We start from the raw sequence: 18589 nt of genomic DNA, 5'->3' as shown, positions 1-18589 counted from the left end.
TTTAATGGTGATGAAAAAGGAGTATCTTAATTAATTATTAATTTAAACTAACTAATATACATTATCACTCAAGCAAAAAAAAAAAAAAAAAAAGTATTTAGAGAAAAAATGAAGTTGAAATGTAGATTTTAAGACTTAAGAAGAAAATTGAAACAAAACTCAAATTGAAAGTGTAATATTTTAAAATGGAATAACCAAATAAAAACTAGACCTAAAATTTATGGACAAAAAATATATTTACCTAAAATTTATGGATCAAAAATATATTTTTCTTTAAAATTTATTATTAATATTTATATTCATACTCGAATTAATATATCAGAAATATTGATTGATCTTAAATATTGACATCGAACGTTCCAAAATATAGATAATCGACGTGTTGACGGATTTTTTTCTTCTTGGATCAATCATAGTCGGTATTGTATTGCATCAATGCCAAGTTCTATCGACAATTTTAAAAATGTATAACGTATTAACATTGGATGCCAAATCTGATCTAACCAGCAATGCCAAGTTCGACCTTAAATTGCATTTATAAATAAGTGATACCAAATTCACCGAGTTAAATTCAAGAATATGGTAGTTTTTTTATAAAAAAAAAAAAAAATTGACAAAATTAGGGTAGTGCTATTATTTATTTATTTATTTATTTTATAAATAGTGTAATTTAAAAATATAGTTGGTAAATCGTGGACGGGTACACGATTTAAAAATTGTGGACCCATTTACCAAAAATATTTTCATCTATGATTTTCCTGGTTTATTTCCTTAAAGAAAATTTAGAATTTTCCTTGTTTGAAGAAGAATGAAATTTTGGGAGAATATTTTTTCGTTTATTTATTTATTTTAGGCAATCCGGCTTATTTTCTTGTTTGAAGAAGAATAAAATTTTGAGAGAGAAAAATTCTGGGAGAGAAATGTGGACTAAAATCGAAGGAAACGGAATAATTAACATAATTACGGAGGAAAAATATAGAATATACATATGGATCAATCCAAAAAATGAGGGAAAGGATCACAAAATAGGAAGATCTAGAAGCGGCGGAGGAGGAGAGGGAGAGAAAACAAAAGCTTCTGGAGAAGAAAGGGTGAGAGGAGATTTCGATTCCATGTCGGTGGTGGAGTCATCGTCGGAGTTGTGGAGGAAGCAAGGCTTTCTTGTGAGGGTAAGATTTTAGAAATCTATAAGAGAGAATGAGTGAAAGTTGTTGAGTTTAATAACTCTACAATAAATTGTAACAACCAAATCTTTGGATTATTACTGGGACTATAATTATAAATCCTGATTTAACAACTCTATCTCTGTCAAAAAATTTCTACCCATTCTATTTTTGTCACTAATTATTAGAATAACATTATTTAAAAAAAAAAACGAATTCACCTTAATTTTAATTTAAAATACGAATTTTTTTTAATCATTTGGACATTAAATTATTGATTGAGAAAATCAAAATAGGACTAGATATAGATCAAACGAAATCTAGAGAAAGGTGTAAATTAATACATTTATACAAGTTTAGAGTTTAAGTTGATTCAATTATTAGTTACGTGAGAATTTAAGGATATAATTTATATTTACCCAAAAACTTATTATATTAAGAAAAATTCCCATTAGCATTCAAGAATGCAAAAAAACATTTCACTCGAAGATGGGAGACATAGATATATCAAAGTTAATATGTTCTAAAGAGATTTTTTTTTTATTATTTATTATTTATTTTTTTAATTTTTAAGTTACAAAGGATGAGCATCAAACTTCAATCTCAAGGAAAGAATTGCATGCTAATGATCGTCTTGACGACATATTTTTTAAAAGGTTATTGCAACACAAATGATTATAAGCGACGTCTCAAATAATTTATCTTCATTCACTTTGATTTTTCAGCAAGATTTAGCATATTGAACAACAAGATTTAACGTACCAAATGATAAAATTTGACTACATGTGATAATTTGATCATTTTTTTATCGTAAAAAATACACAAATACTCAAATACAGATTATATCAAATCTTACAAACTTGTTTTACTTGTTTTGTATTTTTGTTTTTTGTTTTTTGTTTTTAATTTTCTTTAATTTTTTTTTAAATTTTCTTTATTATTATTTTTTTGGTAACTCTAGCTAAAATATTGTAAACTTATTTCATTGCTTACCTCAATTATTGAGTTGAGCTGTCAATTTCCTCACCAATTGTTGGAATGATCTCTATAATTCAATTAACATCTTAGTGTAGACTAGTAATGAAATTAAACATTTATAATTTAACTTATGTGTTTCTTATACAAGGATAATAGTCGACATTTTGATGTAATCACTACGTTTCACATTTTTCATTCGTCTAAGTGTTTGTTAGTATTAATTAATTAATAATTAAAAATAAAATTAACATCCAATCCAACGACCAAAGCAATAATTTAGCTGTTCTTAACTACATGCTTAAATTTATCAATACCTTAGTTAAAAGTCCTTAGCTTGGTCTGGCACTCATATACTTAACCCTTAGTATTTGCATCTTATTTTTATTATTTCATTCCCTTTTTTTTAAACAAAAAAAATTACATCTGCATATATTAATTTCCCTGTGCTCAATTTGTTTGTAATCAAGTTCTTAAAATAAATTAATTAAGAAGAAATATCACATGCCATTAGTAGTACCAAAGTAATTTTTCTTTTAGAAAATTAGAACCCTTCCCCCTTTGGTTCAGGGAAAGAAAAGAATCCAATAATAATAATAAATAAGAAAAATATCTATTTACACCATAAAACGATAGAGTTGTATAAATTAGACTTCACAATTTTCACAATTCATAATTGTATCAATTTATACCATTCAGTATATCTAGTTTCCGCAAACATTATGCGACTTATAATATTATCAGTTAAATATCTAAACATTTCATAAACGAATTGATTTCGATTCTTAGTAAGGAATTCCTTTAAGAATCACCCATGCATCAATTCTAATCGTCCATTTAATTAATCAAACATTTGAAGAAATCTACACACATGTAATAACTCATACATGGATGATATTTTCTAAACAAAATCTGATTGAGGGTATAAATTGAAACAATTTAATTTATGGTTTTAATTGATACAATTCTCAAAGTTTAGAGTTATAAATAGATATTTTCCCCATTTTTTTTAATTAAAAAAACCCACAAGAACAAAGCATTTGAAGTAAATGAGAAGTTAATCCATCTAATACATTAAGTTCGAACCACTAAAGAGATTAGAAACGAAATTAAACAAATGATCGAAACCACATTAAATTATATAATTAGCCGTTCATAGTATTATATTTACTTGCTCAAAAATTTCATGGAACGTTTGGTATTGTATCAATTTAAATCTTGATCAATTTAAACCTGAACTTTGAGGTTTGTATCAATTTAAACCTCAAATTAATAATTATATCAATTTAAACTCTAAATTTTTATAGGTATATCAATTTAAACCCTGAACTTTCATATTTATATCAACTTAAACCCTCCATTATGTTTTATTTGAATAGACTTATGAATGTTTAGAGTTTAAATCGATATATTTATGAAAGTCCAATGTTTAAAGTGATACATTTATGAAAGTTTAAGGTTTAAATTGATGTAATTATTAGTTTGAGGTTCAAATTGATACAAACCTCAAAGTTCAGGATTTAAATTGATACAACCATCAAAGTTTAAGATTTAAATCGATGCAATTCAAGATTTAAATTGATACAATCCCCGAAAGTTTGGGGTATAAATTGATATTTACCCAACTTCTTAAGAGAGAGAGTAAAATCAACGCAGATATATAGACTTGTAAATCGAAATCAAACTAGATTTTATAGAACTCTCATCTATAATCAGCGATAACTGGGATTGCTTTACATCCAATAATCAGCTTCCATGAAGTGGAAGATTCCATGAATATTGGAACTTTTAAGATATGCATATAACAAAGGTATAAAAGAAGATAGAAGAACTTTCATGAAATGGGTTCATGAAGTAATGCAATTACCCCATAATCTAACATTTCCTATCAACACCCATAGAATGGCACACAATACTCCAAGAATTGAAAATAAAAAGAATCCTTTATTCATACCCGTTCTCCTCCTTGCACCGGTCTCGGGATTACGAGCAGCGACATTGGTGTTAAGAGTGTTCAGGGTATTTAGTCTCAATCTGCTAAAGCTAGACATCCGCTCAAAAGCACGGTTGACATTCTCTGAAGCTGATGCGGGAGTGGTCGGTATTGACTCCACGAAGGCCCACAAATTGGAAGAGAACCAACTTGCAGAACCGCCTCCATCATTTGCATTTTGGTTCTCCCTTGTTCCTGCTGCTGCAGAACTTACAGATTCATATCCCACACCTAAACAAGATCAGAGTTTCAGAATTAGAAACTGCCTACTGCCTTACATTGATAAAATGGCACCTGGAATTGGCACCAAATGGCAGTTTTATGATGAGGTCAACAAATATAATTGGAGAATTGCTCCTCTTGAATCAGAGAATTCGATAATACACGAGAAGTACTCGTTCTATGTAGCTGTTGAAGCTGGCTCAATATTTCACAGAGGGGTTCTTGCCATGTGGAGTATAGTATGGCTTATCAAACAAACCCCATTCATCTGAACAAGAGCTCTGTGTAGATGAGCTAATCGAGCCAGCAACTTTGTGAAGATCAAACAGAAAGAAAGACCTCAGTAAAAATAGACTGTTCAATGTCTGATAAAAGAGGGCAGAGATATGAAGTTTAAACGGAATTATATACCTAAAGTTGACTGAGTAATAAACTGTCCATGCGACTCAGGGAAGCTAAAGGCATTTTCTGTCTCGTTGTTCTTCCAGAATCCATTGTTCATCTGATTTTGTTGATAGGGATCATATTGCAAATTGCCATTCAAATTGTTTGCAACATCAGTATCGACAGCATTCGAATATGGATCTAATACTGTTACGGGGACGATGGGTCCCAAGTCGCGAAGAAACATATTTGCATCATGGAACAGGTCAAACTCGCTCAATCCATCCAATTCTGAAGGTGGTACATCTCCCAAGGGGTTGACATTTGCCACAGGAGTTGGTTCAGGACCAATAAGATCATTGATCTCCAAAAAATCTTCTTCTTCCTCGCAATATTTAGAAGCTGACGATACCTCGCCTTCAAATGACTGCAACTGAGAGATATCGGACTGGGTAAAGTCAAAGCTTGCATGCAAATCACGTGGCTGGTCACTTAAGTGATATACTTTATCTGCTTCAGGAAGTATGTGATCCCGAGAGTAAGAATCGATCATAGTACTTGCAGTTTCTTCTTTATCATCAACCTGCACAGAGAATGGAGATAAATCATAAGCTAACCAATGAAAATGAGCAAATAAAGCACATAAGAAAGAATGACAGACCAAATATCCAATGAAATACAGCATGTATGTCAGGTTAATTAGAGTAGATGTTCCTTCCTGAACCACTAACCAGAATGCAACTTTTAAGGGTTCAAAACGTCATTGACAATGAAAATTATTACAACTTAGAAGTTTGGATATGCAGCTCATATTTACCAATGTTCCTACTGCTATATGGTCAATAAAATAAGAAATGATTTGATCTCAAATTGATGACCAATCAATTCACCAAAGGAAATTAACATGGGAATGGGAACAGAAATATCGGAATGCAACATTCAGGGCAGCCAACCTGCACAGTAGAGTCAAATTGATGATAACCACTGACTGATGGCAACTCTAGCAAAGGATCATTTACAATTTGTTTCATAAGCTCCTCGATATCATCTGATGAAAGCTGAATTTGACCATTCTCTTTTTCACGAACTACAGAATCAACCTCATCAATTACTTTCACATGTGGCTCCTGACAATCAGCATCATCAACCCAATCTTCTTCTCTAAATGGTGCTCCATATTGCTCACCATTTTTCGGCCCAGGTCCACTTTTCTTGTAAAGTTTGTAGAGCGCATAGTAATCCTGAAATATAAAGACTCCCAGCTTAATCAAACAAGATCATCCAAGAAATACCAAGTAAAAGAAGAGTTTAAACACACAGTTACCTTCACATTCTTACACCTCTTAAGCTCATCTTCATCCAAGGTATACTCGTGCATAACCCAGTCGGTACGCTCACCATTAGGCGCACGACCTTGATAGAACACCAAGGTTTTCTTCACTCCAACATTACGTGAATTGCACTGTATTATTCGATCTTTTCCCGTGGCCTTCCAGTAGCCATGCCTTGTAGCTCTACTCAATCTTGATGCATTTGGGTACCTACGTTCCCTAGGACTGAAAAAGAACCATTGTCTATCACCAGTTTTTAACTTAGATTGACCTGCATTTATTTTTTCATGATTAGAAACACCATAAATACTCATTGATATGCAAAAAAATAAGAGAATCATAGAGCAACTAACATTAGAGAGAGAGAGAGAGAGAGAGAGAGGGAAAGACCAACTCTCTAAAATTCTGGAAAATTGTATAATCAACGATCAATTATGCCTTCGGCTAGTAAATGATTTCCTTTCGGTAATAAGGATTGAGTGGATAAAAACGACTCACATAGAAAATGATGCCGAAAAAGGTAACAAGCAATAGCTTCAACTACGAATTCAAGAGGTTAAATGATAATATCGAACTATATGATACCATTAAAATTTGAAGATAAGCTTAAGCAACCGCAAATCGAATCACACGGGTAGGTACAGAAAGATCCCCAAATCCATTATAAACAATCAATCCACGACAAATTCAATCAAAATCAAACTAGGTCAAAGAAAAACCGGAAGAACATCATCAATCAATCAGATCAAGCATGGGAAGGAGAATTTCTTTACCAGGCAATTCCTCGGGTTCCCACTTGTAAACATCGATCTCGCGGATGATATCGAGCTTCAATTTGCGTTTACAGATCTTGAACTTCAGGTAATACAGAATCAGCTCCTCATCCGTCGGGTGAAACCGAAACCCTGGTGGCCAATCCCCCTCATCACACAATCCCATCGAAGACGACACGGTTGACATCAAAGAACACCTCAATCACAGACTGAAGAAATCAAAACACGGAATCCTCGGACAAAGTTGACAACGACGGTGAAGAAATTCGTTCCGTAACTCGAAGAATCTACACGAACCCAATTGAAATTGCGAAGGAACTGCAGTTTCCGATCACCGGCGACGGTCGAAAGACCGCCCTAGATAGAGAAAGAGAAGGAGAGAGATGGCGGAGTGATTGTTGTTTGGTCAAAACAAGTAATGGGGATGAAGCAGCGAGGGATACTGGTGGCGGACTTCTTATTATTACGGTAAAACGTCGAAATTTCGTGGAACCAGATATAGGGATAAATAATAATTTATTTTCATTATTTTAATTAGGTTTAAATCTTTTTTGGCATGTGTGTGTAATTGAAATGTATTCTCCAATTTTGTTTATTTTACTATCAAATATTTGTTTCCATTTTTGTCTTTCATATATATATATATATATATATATTATAATATGTAGAGGTGGAGAATCGACCTAAGATGGAAAGTAATTATATGCCGTTGAGTTATACTCATATTAGTTTCGTCTTCGTACTTTTGAAGCACGACTAGAACAGAATTCAAACCTTTGTCCAAATAACTAAACAATATAGGAAACATTTTGGGCAAGAGGTTGATTATTATAGTTGAGTTATAATAGTTTGTGTTTGGATGTAGATTATTTTAGTTTGAGTATAATAGTATGCATTTTGAGGTGTAGACTATTTGTTTGAGAAAGAAATAGTAAACATTGTAATAAAGAATAAAACAATGATGAATGTAGAATAGTAAAAAATGTAGCAAATAGTAAATACGATAGCAAATTGAGATTTTGAAATAGTGTTGACAGTAGCTGATTGGAAAATACGAAATAATATTTATTGTAGCGAGATGTGATTATTATAGTATTAGAATCGTTAGAATAGTCATTGCCTCAAATACACCCTAATGTCTAAACTAGTTAGAACTGTATTCACATTTGTTATTATACTGCCATGTACTCTTTTACTTGAGATTGAAAGTTCAAATCTTTACGTCCAACTATTTTATGCATTAATAATTTTTTTAAAAAAAATGAGTCATGCTAATATTGGAATCAAGAAAATCCAGTGTAATGTTATACTAAAGTTATATTTAAAAATAAAATAACAAACAATCGTTTATTTATTTAGAAGTATGATGATTAAACTAGATTAAATTAAACATTAATAAACCAAAATAGATGTTTTGAAGCATATGAAACAAACTAAAAAAAAAAAGGCAAATATCAAATTATACCCTGAAGTTGTATCAATTTAAACTCTAAGCTAATAAATAATAATTGTATCAATTAAATTATAAAATTTGAGAGTTGTATTAATTTAAACTATAAATTAATAATTTTATCAATTTAAACTCTGAACTTTCATTATTGTATTAATTTAAACCCTCTATTGTGTTTTATTTGTATACATTTATGAAAGTTCAAAGTGTCAGTTGATATATTTATAGAAGTTTAGATTTAAATTGATATATTTGTGAAAGTTCAAGGTTTCGGTTGATATATTTATGGAAGTTGTTTAAAATTGAGACATTTATGAAAGCAGGTAGTTTAAATTGATACAATTATTAGTTTAGAATTTAAAATGATACAACCCCCAAAGTTTAGGGGTATAAATTAATATTTGTCAAAAAAAATTCATCTTAATCATTAGTCAACCTCAACCATAGTAAAAATTTTTAAGAATAGGTTTAAAATGTTTAAAAATAATTTATTATTATTAATTTAAATGTTTACATAGCATTAAATTATAAGAATTTTAAAATTGTTTTTCTTTCTCCGGCCTCCATCTCCATTTCTCTTCTTCTTTAATTATTATTTTAAATCTAAAATAATTACAAAACAATTACTCATAAACTTTTTAATCTATTCTCAAAAGTTTTGAGACTAAAAAAAGAGGCATTTCAAAACTTTATAGACCAAATGCTTAAAAACTATAGTACTAAAAATGTAATTTTCCAAAAAGAATGAGATGGGCCACAGCAGATTTGATTTCTTTTTTCAATTTTAAAAAACAATTTAAATATTTTAATAAAAAATTATTTTAAACATCAAACTGTTAAAAATATTTTTAAATATAGCAAATGTTACAGTTTAGTAGTGATAAACACTGATAGACTACTATCATCCATCATTGTGATATATATTTATTAATGTCTATCACTGATAAATAATAACATTTTACTATATTTATAAATATTTTAATTCATTTTTCTTCATTTGAAAACAATCTTATCTTAATATTTTAGGTCTCCGTTTGATAATCATTTTGTTTTTTTGTTTTTAATTTTGAAAATTAAGTCTATAAACACTACTTCCACCTACAAATTTCTTTATTCATTGTCTACCTTCCACAAATGGTTTAAAAAACTAAACAAAATTTGAGAATTAAAAAAAAGTAGCTTTCAAAAAATTATTTTTATTTTTTAAATTATTCAATCATTATACTTAAGAAATATGGATGAAATATACATAATTTTCAAAAACAAAAATTTAAATCTAAATGATTACCATGAATGAGGTCTTAATATTAAATTATTATCATTATTCTTTTGGAGCGGCCAAGACCGGTAAACCTGAGTCAACTGCCCACCTTGGACTTATTTGGCATAGATCAATAGTATAGTTGTTAGTTGGCAGAATATTATTGGTTTAGTTACACTGATTGGGTTTCATGTGGTTCTTAATGCACACGATTATTTAGGCTCACTGTGAAACATAAGAACGTTCAACGGCGGTATCAACAACCACCAACAGATCTTTTCCAAAAAAAAAAAAATAAAATAAAATAAAATAAAAAAAAAATTAAAATCAAGCAAAACAAATTTTCAAAAATAGAAAAATAAGGAAAACCATTTATACAAAACAACAAAATTTAATTTTTTTTGATAGAGAAGGATAGAAATATATCATTAATACTATGTGATAAACGTCAATAAAAACCTATCGTGTTTTTTTGCTATTTCTGTAAATAGTTCAATATTTTTTTCTATTTGTGAAAATTATATATATATATATGTGTGTATGTATATATATCATTTTATGTGAAGTATTAATATATAAAAGGTTGAAATATCATTTTGGGTAGTGTACTTCAGTAGTTGTCCATGTTTGGTATACCTTTTTCAAATGTCTAATTTTAGTTTTTGTACTTTCAAAAGATCTTAAATTTAGTTTCTCTAATTTTTATCGAAATTAGTTAGATAATAATAATAATTTTAATACAATAAATTATAATATATGAATATATTTTCAAAATTTATAGTGAAAATGTTATTAAATAAATATATATATTTTTTTTTAAAAAAAATCAATAACAAACTAGCAATAGAAACTAAATGTGAGATTTTTTAAACGTATAGAGACTAACATTCGATATTTAAAAACTAAAATTGAATAAATTTTAGATTATAAGGATCAAATTAGAATTTTAACCTTAGTCTATATGTAATTGATCAAACATATATTAAAGTGGAAGAAGATAAATTAACATTTAATTATTTCTTTATTGAGTTTAGTCGCCTATACTTAATGAAAAAGTAATAAGGAAAAAGAAGTGAAGTATTTGACTTTCATATTTATTTGCTTTGTATTTTAATAGTTTCATAAAAAAATGTGGTTAGATCCTAAAATTGTATATCAACATCTATTATAATCATTATTATCAAACTTTATTATTGTATTTTTTGTCTTTGATTCTAAAATTCAAACATTAAAACAAAATGTATTGATGTTTGAAATTCAAACAACTGAAAGCTTCAATTGATTTAAAAATTTCTATTTCTTTTATTAAAAGAGTTATCTTAAATTAACGAAAACGATAATTTAGAGTATATAGTGTATTAAATTAGGACCACAAAAAAGAGAAAAGAGGCAAAAGAGAAGAAATGGTTTTTGAAAAGCTAATCCATTGAATCACTCCTCTTTTTAAAATAAAAAAGGAGAAATTTTAAAAAATAAAAAAATAAAGAAAATTATTTATACAAAATAGTAAAATTTAAGTCTATCGATAGAAGTTTATCGTGTCTATCAATGTTCTTTTGTTTTGTTATTTCTGTAAATAATTTGACATTTTTTCTATCTGTGAAAATTTCTTTAAAAAAAATGAAATAATATAAATACTTTCCTACAAATATTTTGATATAATTTTACAATAAATTTTGTAATTTTAATTTTGATCAAGTAGAAAATTGGAAATTTGACGCTTACAGATTACTTATATTTTTATTGTTTAATCTTCAACTTAAAAAAAACCGCTTTTAATTAATTTTTCTTTTACTTTGTAATGTTACCTATATTAAAATTTCTAAAAAGGATAAAATTATTTCAGAAATTTATTTTTTTTATAAAAAAGAAAGAAAGTTGACTAGTGTTTCAAAAATGTTTTGAATAAATTTATTTTTAAAAATTAAAATTAAAATATTGAATTCGTTTAATTAAAAAAAAACTAAAAAAATTGTTATGAAGTAGTAGAATTTCACTAGTCCATTTCCACACAAAGCGCATTAATTTTCCCGACCCAAAAAATCAATATTAACCCGTTGACAAAAATATTCCCCCATTCTAAACATGTCTAAACATCCAATAAAATAAATAAAGTGACCGTTACAAATAAAACAATCAGATTAAAAGAGTATTAGTAAATATAATATATGTTAAAAAAATTATAAATATGACAAAATTTAGATAGTTTATCAGTGAGACCATATTGTTGATGGAAGTCTTTCAATGATAGACCATATTGTTGGTAAGGGTCTATAACGATATAAGTCTATCACTAATAAACTTATTTGCAATTTTTTTAAAATGATGTTATATACTATGTTATTATATCAAAAAATGCTACCAATTGCAATTACTCTATAATAAAAATAAGGATAATCGTTTTAAATGAAAAAAATTGTTGAAAATATTTCTAAATATGACAAAATTTTACACTTTATCACAATGACACTTTGCTGTATTTGTAAATAAGTTGGCCCATTTTATTATATTTTAAAATAACCTTAAAATAAAAAATTCTTTTATTACCTAAATTAACAAAATCTACTTTTTCTCACTTCGATTAAAAAGATTTATTGCGTGCCAAAATGAGCATACATTAAATGAAATAAAGCTTGTATTATTGACTTCAACGTTGGAAGTTCGATTCCCTCGACGCTAAATATTTCACGAGAAAAAAAACACACACACATCTCAAACCAACATACATGTGATTAAGATATGGGATTAAAATTTAAACCTTCATCCCCAGATTATGTGTAAAAAAACCTTGTTTTCTCTTAAATTAGCCATATTTGTAGATTTCCCTCCATATTTGAAAAGAACAACCCAACAAGTATTTCTTATTTTAAAAATTATACTTCTTTTTTCTTCCTAATCTAATCTAACAGTCATTTGGTAAATGATAAATAAATTTCAGGTCTTTTAAAAAAATCAAAAACTTTTTCTTTGTTGTCTATTAGCTAGAAAAATCAGAACTGGAAAGCTAATCATATATAAAAGTGGATTTTGTAAGCTTAACTATTAAAAATTAAAGGGTTCACAGTCCTACAAAATCAACTAACCCTCAATTTCATCTTTAGATTGACAGTTCTTGAAGTTCTATAGCCCTTAAGAACATGACCTAGTTGATTTTCAATTTTTTTTTACCGGTATCATAAGCATCAAGAATTTTAAAAGTTATAACATATATATATAATCATTCTCGCAACAGGGTTCTTACTTATTATAACCCCAGCATGTACCAAAGCTATTAACTTCAGGCAATGAATAAGGACTTACCAGATTCACTACACATTGTAGTTGTCCATTTCCATTTTTCTGTATGAGAGTCTACTGAAAGAGCTTGATCCCAGTTCGAATTTGATATTCCATTATTCTCAGCTGCCTTCTTCCTCGGTCTCAACTTGCGCCTTCTGCAAAGTCAAAATATTTACATTAATTAGGTTTCACAGCATCACGGCTCACTCCTATAAGCTTCAGCAAATGACATAGCATTTTTACAGTGATCCATCCAATCCAATCCATACAACAAAGTGAGCAGAGATTCCAACAGAAATGTAGTTAGTGTTCTTCTCATTAAGGATTGATGAATCTCAAGTAATGTTACAATTATTACCTTTGGCATTGGAGTTACATTTCGGGAAATGTTGCCCACCTCTTCAAAATTTTCACTTTGGCTATCATCATCAAAGAGGTAAAGCAACAACAATAAAGTCCTGCAAGTGTAAGGTTAACATATATACTTTTTGAACCAGAAATTTGGAGCTCTGGAAACATTAAAGATAGAATAAGACGTGCCTACTACCATTTTGAAGCACATTCACTTCATGCCTAAATTATCTTGCAGCCAGAAATGGTCGTATTACATCCAGCTAATCTAATGAACATATAACCAAGAGGCAAGATGCATCATAGAAGGCAAAGACATTTCAGAAAAGATCTCACTCTCTCCTCCCAAAAATGGAATTTCATTTTTTAAAAAGATAGCTGTTGTTCTAACCTCCAAGAGAATCTCATGTTTTGGGATGTTTGGAGATACATCCATGATTCTGAGTTCAAACCTCTAAATCGAACACTTGATAAGTCGAAACTTTAGCTGCCCCTTGACTCAATGAAAGAATACATTCCTACACCGAAGACAGCTTCATCTCGATTTTAGAGGTATTGAGCCATTAAGTATCACCAATAATCTTTACAAGAACACAAACCTTCTTTAAATCGATGAAATCGAGTTCTGTCTCTTACAACAATTTCTCGATTATAGATCTGAGATATTAGTTTAATAACAACATGACAATCCCCACAAATCCTTAAATTCTTAATCACTTGAATTGGGGTCCCCTCTTCAGTACAAGTCAATCCAAAAGCCACCGCAAGCTTCTCACTGTGATAACACAGTGCATTCTCCTTGTCCTCATCTCCAATATCATGCAATACATTGCCTGTTTCAGCTGCATATCCATAGGCTTTGATCCTGAACTTGATCTCATCAAGCTTGGCATAGATCTCACGGTGACTCAAGTGGCTTTGGTCACCATAAACAAATTTGTGCATCTTACCTTTTACTTCTATGTAACTAAATCCTGGTGTCTTCTTCACATCCCTTCTTCTCATGGCGTCCCTTACTCTCCCAACATCATCCCATCTCTGACGGGTGGCATACACATTCGATAACAAAACAAAATCACCACAGCTAATAAATCCCATCTCTACTAGCTTCCTTGATGCCAGTTCTGCCATTTCTACATTTCCATATGTCCTGCAAGCACCAAGCAATGTTTGCCAGAGTACCATATTAGGGAAAGGCATTGAATTTACAATTTCATAAGCTTCTTTGAGACGCCCCGCTCGACCTAACAAATCAACCATGGCTCCGTAATGCTTTATATTTGGTGCCAACCCCCTTTGCACCATCGAATCGAACAGCTTAAGCCCATCCTCTACGAGCCCTGCATGGTTGCAGGCGCATAACACGGATAGATATGATACTGCATCGGGGGACATTCCAGATCGAACCATCTTTTCAAAAAGATCCGACGCTTTGTATCCATCACCATGCATTGCAAATGCCATTATCATTGTATTCCATGTGATCAAACTTTTCTCACACCTCATATTCTCAAACACCCAATAAGCTTTATCCACAGATCCACATTTAGCATACATATCAATAACGACATTACAAACCTGCACATTCATATCTAGCTTCTCCTCTACTATATATTTATGAACATTTTCCCCTTCTTTCAAAGCACCCAATTGTGAACACGCCAACAGAGCACCTTGAACGGTTACTTCATTAGGTCTCAAATTTCCATTCTCCTTCATTCTCTTAAACAGCATTATAGCATCGCCTGGCCGACTCCCCTGAGCAAACCCAGCAATCAACGCGTTCCACGAAGCGATATCTGGCTGTGGCATTTCGTCGAACAGCTTCTGGGCAAGATCGAGATCCCCAACTTTCGCATACGCATCAAGCAATGTAGTCTGCAGGAGAACATCAGCATTGAACCCAAATCGTAAAAGCTGCGAATGTAATTGCATCGCTTCAGAACGAGCCAAGGCGCGGGCACAGGCTTTAAGGGCAAACGAGCATGTGAGAGCGTCAATTCTGTGAGGCCCATTTGACGCAGCCATTGCCCTGTAACAGAAAACGGCATTTGCGGGATCGGAGCTCAGGGCGGTGCCGCGAATGACGGCGTTCCAATCGTTGGTCGAAGGGTACCGGATATAGCGGAAAATATGAATGGCATAAGAAAGGTCGCCGAAGGAGGAGATGGCGCAGAGCTCGAGAAGCTTAGTACGAGAGGAAGAGAATTGAAAATCGCCATTGATGATGAGATTCGCTTGGAGTTGCTTGATTTGCGAGAAGGAAGAACATTTCTGTAACAGAAGGTTGAAGTAGGCCATTCCATGGAGACTCCCTCCGTAACGACTACTTTCCCATATTTCTAGGACCTACTTCATGCATGCAATTGTGAACTTAGAATGATTGTCTAAACAAATAAATAAAAGAGCAAATTTTATTTAATAATACTAAGATGAGTAAATATAAGAAAACATAAATAAATAATAATAAATAAACTAAAACAAAAATAAAATAAAATTTATCGTTCGAGTACCCTAAACCCAACTTTAAAAAAAAAAAAAATTAAACAATCAAATAATAAAATTAATGAATATTGCATGAGAGTTTAAAACGCCTAACTCCTAAAGTCGTCCTAATGACCAGGTCACGGATCTCTCTTGTCATGCATCGGTCTATCATTACCCTTAAAACATAGGAAAAGAAAAGGGTGAGTATAAAAGAGTAAGCGACTTACTACTGGGCCCACTCAGTGATCGATTAGTCTTTCCATTGAGCCAAATTGCATAACGCATCATAGGCGTAGGCATAGGCATAAGGGGCGAACCCGAAGACACACTTTCATAAGTAGTGACACCTAAGGTCACAGACATAAACATAAGTGATGATCCCAAAAAGGACACAGGACATAAGCATAGGGTGTGGGCCCCGAGGCTCACAACATGCGATGTGCATAGCCCAATGGCAACACTAACCGTCACTAAAATAAGCATAGGGTGTGGGCCCCGAGGCTCACAACATGCGATGTGCATAGCCCAATGGCAACACTAACCGTCACTAAAATCTTAATGGACATAAGCATGCAATCAAGGCAATGAATTAATAGTCATAAAAATCTCAGACAGACATAGGCATGCAATCAAGGCCATGAATCAGCATCAAACTTTATCACAGTTACCCATACATCAAACTTCAGCAGAGTTAACTCATACTTACAAAATCTTAGGGGAATACCGGCAGTAAACCACTTACCTCGAAATTATGTCGAACAATTAGCAACCACTCCACTTATTAACCAAATCACTCTTTGACTCGAGTCAGACGCTCGAATTGCCCTAGAATAAACCAATTTAATGTTAAACCTTATAAACACAACCTATTCCCCCAAATTGCACCAAAAACTCCAAACCACTCACCTAAAAGAAAGCATACGTAACCAGAACTACACTGAGCTCCAAGGACGAAATCCAAAACAGTCCTAAGCCAAGCTGAAATGTTTCAAAACTAAATTAAAAAATTCAATAAACACCAACATTCACCAAACCAAATGGGGAAACGAGATTTAAATCAGAACAACTAATATAGCTTACCCAAAAAGCGCCCAAGCGAAACTTGATGCTGTTGGACAGTACCAATAAAATGTCTTGAAATCCTGAATTGAGCAACAACGCACCCTGAATTAACTTAAATCAAACCAAAAATCGGTAGCCATTCAAAACCCATTAACTAGAAACAAAAAAAAAAAACTTAAATCTCACCAAAACCACGTTCTTGGCAGAACCAAAATGGTCGGTGACTGACGGACACAGAATGAAAACGAAAGAGAGAAAAGAAAAATTGAAGAAACTCGGCGCAGCTGGAGGCGGACGACGGATGAAGGTGAGGCGCGAGGAGGCGGTGGCGGAAGAGCACGGTGAAGGGGAGCGTTTTCACGAGTCTGGAAGGAGGAAGAGGAAAAGAAAAAAAAAAGATTTTTTTTTTCTGACATGCAGCCCGAGGTCCTCTACCCTCATTTATAACCCTAATTCCCCTTCTCTTCCTTAATTTAACTATCAACCCCCATTTTTTTTATAAACATAAATATGCATAAATCTTTGGGGCGTCACACCATCGCCTTCCTCGAGTTTTACTCTAAATTAAAATTAGTTAAAATACCATTTGGTCCCATTCTACGGATCTTCGTGGATTGAGTTGGGTGACTAATATTTTTCAAACAACATCTATTTTTCTTTTTCTTTAGGTTTAGTTGATTGTAGCTAATCGTTAAGATATGATTTGATTACAAATTTGGTCCAATGATTTTATTAGAAATAGTTCTTAAAATTTTAAAAATTAGAATTTTAATCTTTATGATTTCATAAAACCTCACAAAATTTTCTTATTGTTTGATAAAATTTCAAATATAAATTTTAACTTTTACAAGGATTTTATTAAACTATATGAAGTAAATTTTAATTATAAATTACAAGAACTAAAATTTTCTTACATAAATATATCTATAAATTGAAAAGACTATTTACGAGTATTTATTGACACGTTGATATATCTACAAATTGAAAAGTTAATAATAAGTTCATTTATTATCTCATGTCAGTTAAATTGTAAGTTTGGTTCATGGTTGAGGTTACTTCTAAAAATATTTTCTAAATATGTGTCGAATATTAGGTGTTTGATAAATTTAAATTTTAGTTAAAAATTAAATTTGGTCTCTAAAATTTGTATATTGTAGTCTCCAAACTTTAATTTGTAATGATTTAGGCTATGAACTTATCAATGGTAACAATTTAGTCTATAAACTTTAATAAGTATTCATATAGTTTTTTACTTTATAATTTGTAATAATTGAGTCTTGATCGTTAAAATTTGGATAGTTAAGATTTAATAAAATTTATTATACATACGTGTCAATGTTTGTTTAATTGAGGATTAAGTTTTGATGAGACAGGCTAATAAATACAAGTTTGCAATTAACTCTTCGATTTATGAATATATCAACACGTCAATGGATATTTTAAGGTTAAGTCACAAATTTGGTCCTTATTAGAGATGTCCAATTTTTCCATGGAAACAGGGCGAGGAATGAGGAGGGAGTGGAGAGAAAAATTTATCGTGTGCTAAACGGAGACAAAGACGGGGAATACATTCCCCGCCCCGTTTCTCGTCCCCGCCCGATTAGCTTCTACATATTTATTTAGTATAGTTATCTAATGTTATGTTGTTATTATTATTATTATATAAATATTACTTTTAATTTTCAAATTTAATTATTTATTGGAAAAAATAATGAATATGTTTAAATTGAATATTCTAATTTAGATTATATCCATCTAATGAAATGAGAAACAGAGACGGGATAGGGAATTACATCCCTGGTCTGGCCCCACCCTGCCTCATGGACATCTCTAATCCTTATGATTTGAAAAATGTTAT

At 31.1% G+C, this 18589-nt stretch overlaps 2 protein-coding genes across 16 annotated transcripts; both read right to left on the bottom strand.

Moving 5' to 3' along the window:
* Window positions 1-3799: 3799 nt before the first annotated feature.
* LOC120075569 (NAC domain-containing protein 17-like) lies at window positions 3800-8183 on the bottom strand. Of its 2 annotated transcripts, none has more exons than XM_039029090.1 (5): window positions 6842-8162; window positions 6062-6339; window positions 5691-5978; window positions 4765-5320; window positions 3800-4362 (listed from the first exon to the last, which is right to left on the bottom strand). In XM_039029090.1, exons 1-5 carry the CDS (start codon window positions 7026-7028, stop codon window positions 3986-3988), a joined length of 1686 nt encoding a protein of 561 aa, XP_038885018.1. In that variant the 5' UTR covers window positions 7029-8162; the 3' UTR covers window positions 3800-3985. The 2 variants fall into 2 exon arrangements, with proteins under 2 accessions (XP_038885018.1, XP_038885019.1); XM_039029091.1 differs by lacking the exon at window positions 3800-4362 and adding an exon at window positions 4371-4663 and having other exon boundaries at window positions 6842-8183.
* Window positions 8184-12565: 4382 nt separating this feature from the next.
* On the bottom strand, window positions 12566-17193 carry LOC120075568 (pentatricopeptide repeat-containing protein At1g34160). 14 transcript variants are annotated; one of them, XM_039029084.1, is made up of 10 exons: window positions 16918-17193; window positions 16750-16811; window positions 16576-16647; window positions 16412-16494; window positions 15897-16016; window positions 13782-15531; window positions 13574-13700; window positions 13379-13450; window positions 13190-13289; window positions 12566-12986 (listed from the first exon to the last, which is right to left on the bottom strand). In XM_039029084.1, exons 6-7 carry the CDS (start codon window positions 15481-15483, stop codon window positions 13666-13668), a joined length of 1737 nt encoding a protein of 578 aa, XP_038885012.1. In that variant the 5' UTR covers window positions 15484-15531; window positions 15897-16016; window positions 16412-16494; window positions 16576-16647; window positions 16750-16811; window positions 16918-17193; the 3' UTR covers window positions 12566-12986; window positions 13190-13289; window positions 13379-13450; window positions 13574-13665. The 14 variants fall into 14 exon arrangements, with proteins under 14 accessions (XP_038885012.1, XP_038885011.1, XP_038885006.1 ...); XM_039029083.1 differs by having other exon boundaries at window positions 13379-13700; XM_039029078.1 differs by having other exon boundaries at window positions 13190-13450.
* Between the last annotated feature and the right edge of the window lie 1396 nt (window positions 17194-18589).

This window comes from Benincasa hispida, chromosome 4, assembly GCF_009727055.1.
Source record: "Benincasa hispida cultivar B227 chromosome 4, ASM972705v1, whole genome shotgun sequence".
Taxonomy (NCBI): domain Eukaryota; kingdom Viridiplantae; phylum Streptophyta; class Magnoliopsida; order Cucurbitales; family Cucurbitaceae; genus Benincasa; species Benincasa hispida.
This window is presented reverse-complemented; position numbering and strand designations above follow the sequence as displayed.

Bases quoted from the DNA above. Each gene is read 5' to 3' on its own strand.
- LOC120075569 (XM_039029090.1), bottom strand. From the start codon at position 7,028: ATGTCAACCGTGTCGTCTTCGATGGGATTGTGTGATGAGGGGGATTGG. The intron at 5,979-6,061 runs GTAACTGTGTGT...TTTATATTTCAG, and splicing joins AGAGGTGTAAGAATGTGAAG to GATTACTATGCGCTCTACAA. The intron at 5,321-5,690 runs GTTGGCTGCCCT...TTCTCTGTGCAG, and splicing joins AATTTGACTCTACTGTGCAG to GTTGATGATAAAGAAGAAAC.
- LOC120075568 (XM_039029082.1), bottom strand. From the start codon at position 15,483: ATGGCCTACTTCAACCTTCTGTTACAGAAATGTTCTTCCTTCTCGCAA. The intron at 13,701-13,781 runs GTTTGTGTTCTT...TCTTCGGTGTAG, and splicing joins ATTTCATCGATTTAAAGAAG to GAATGTATTCTTTCATTGAG.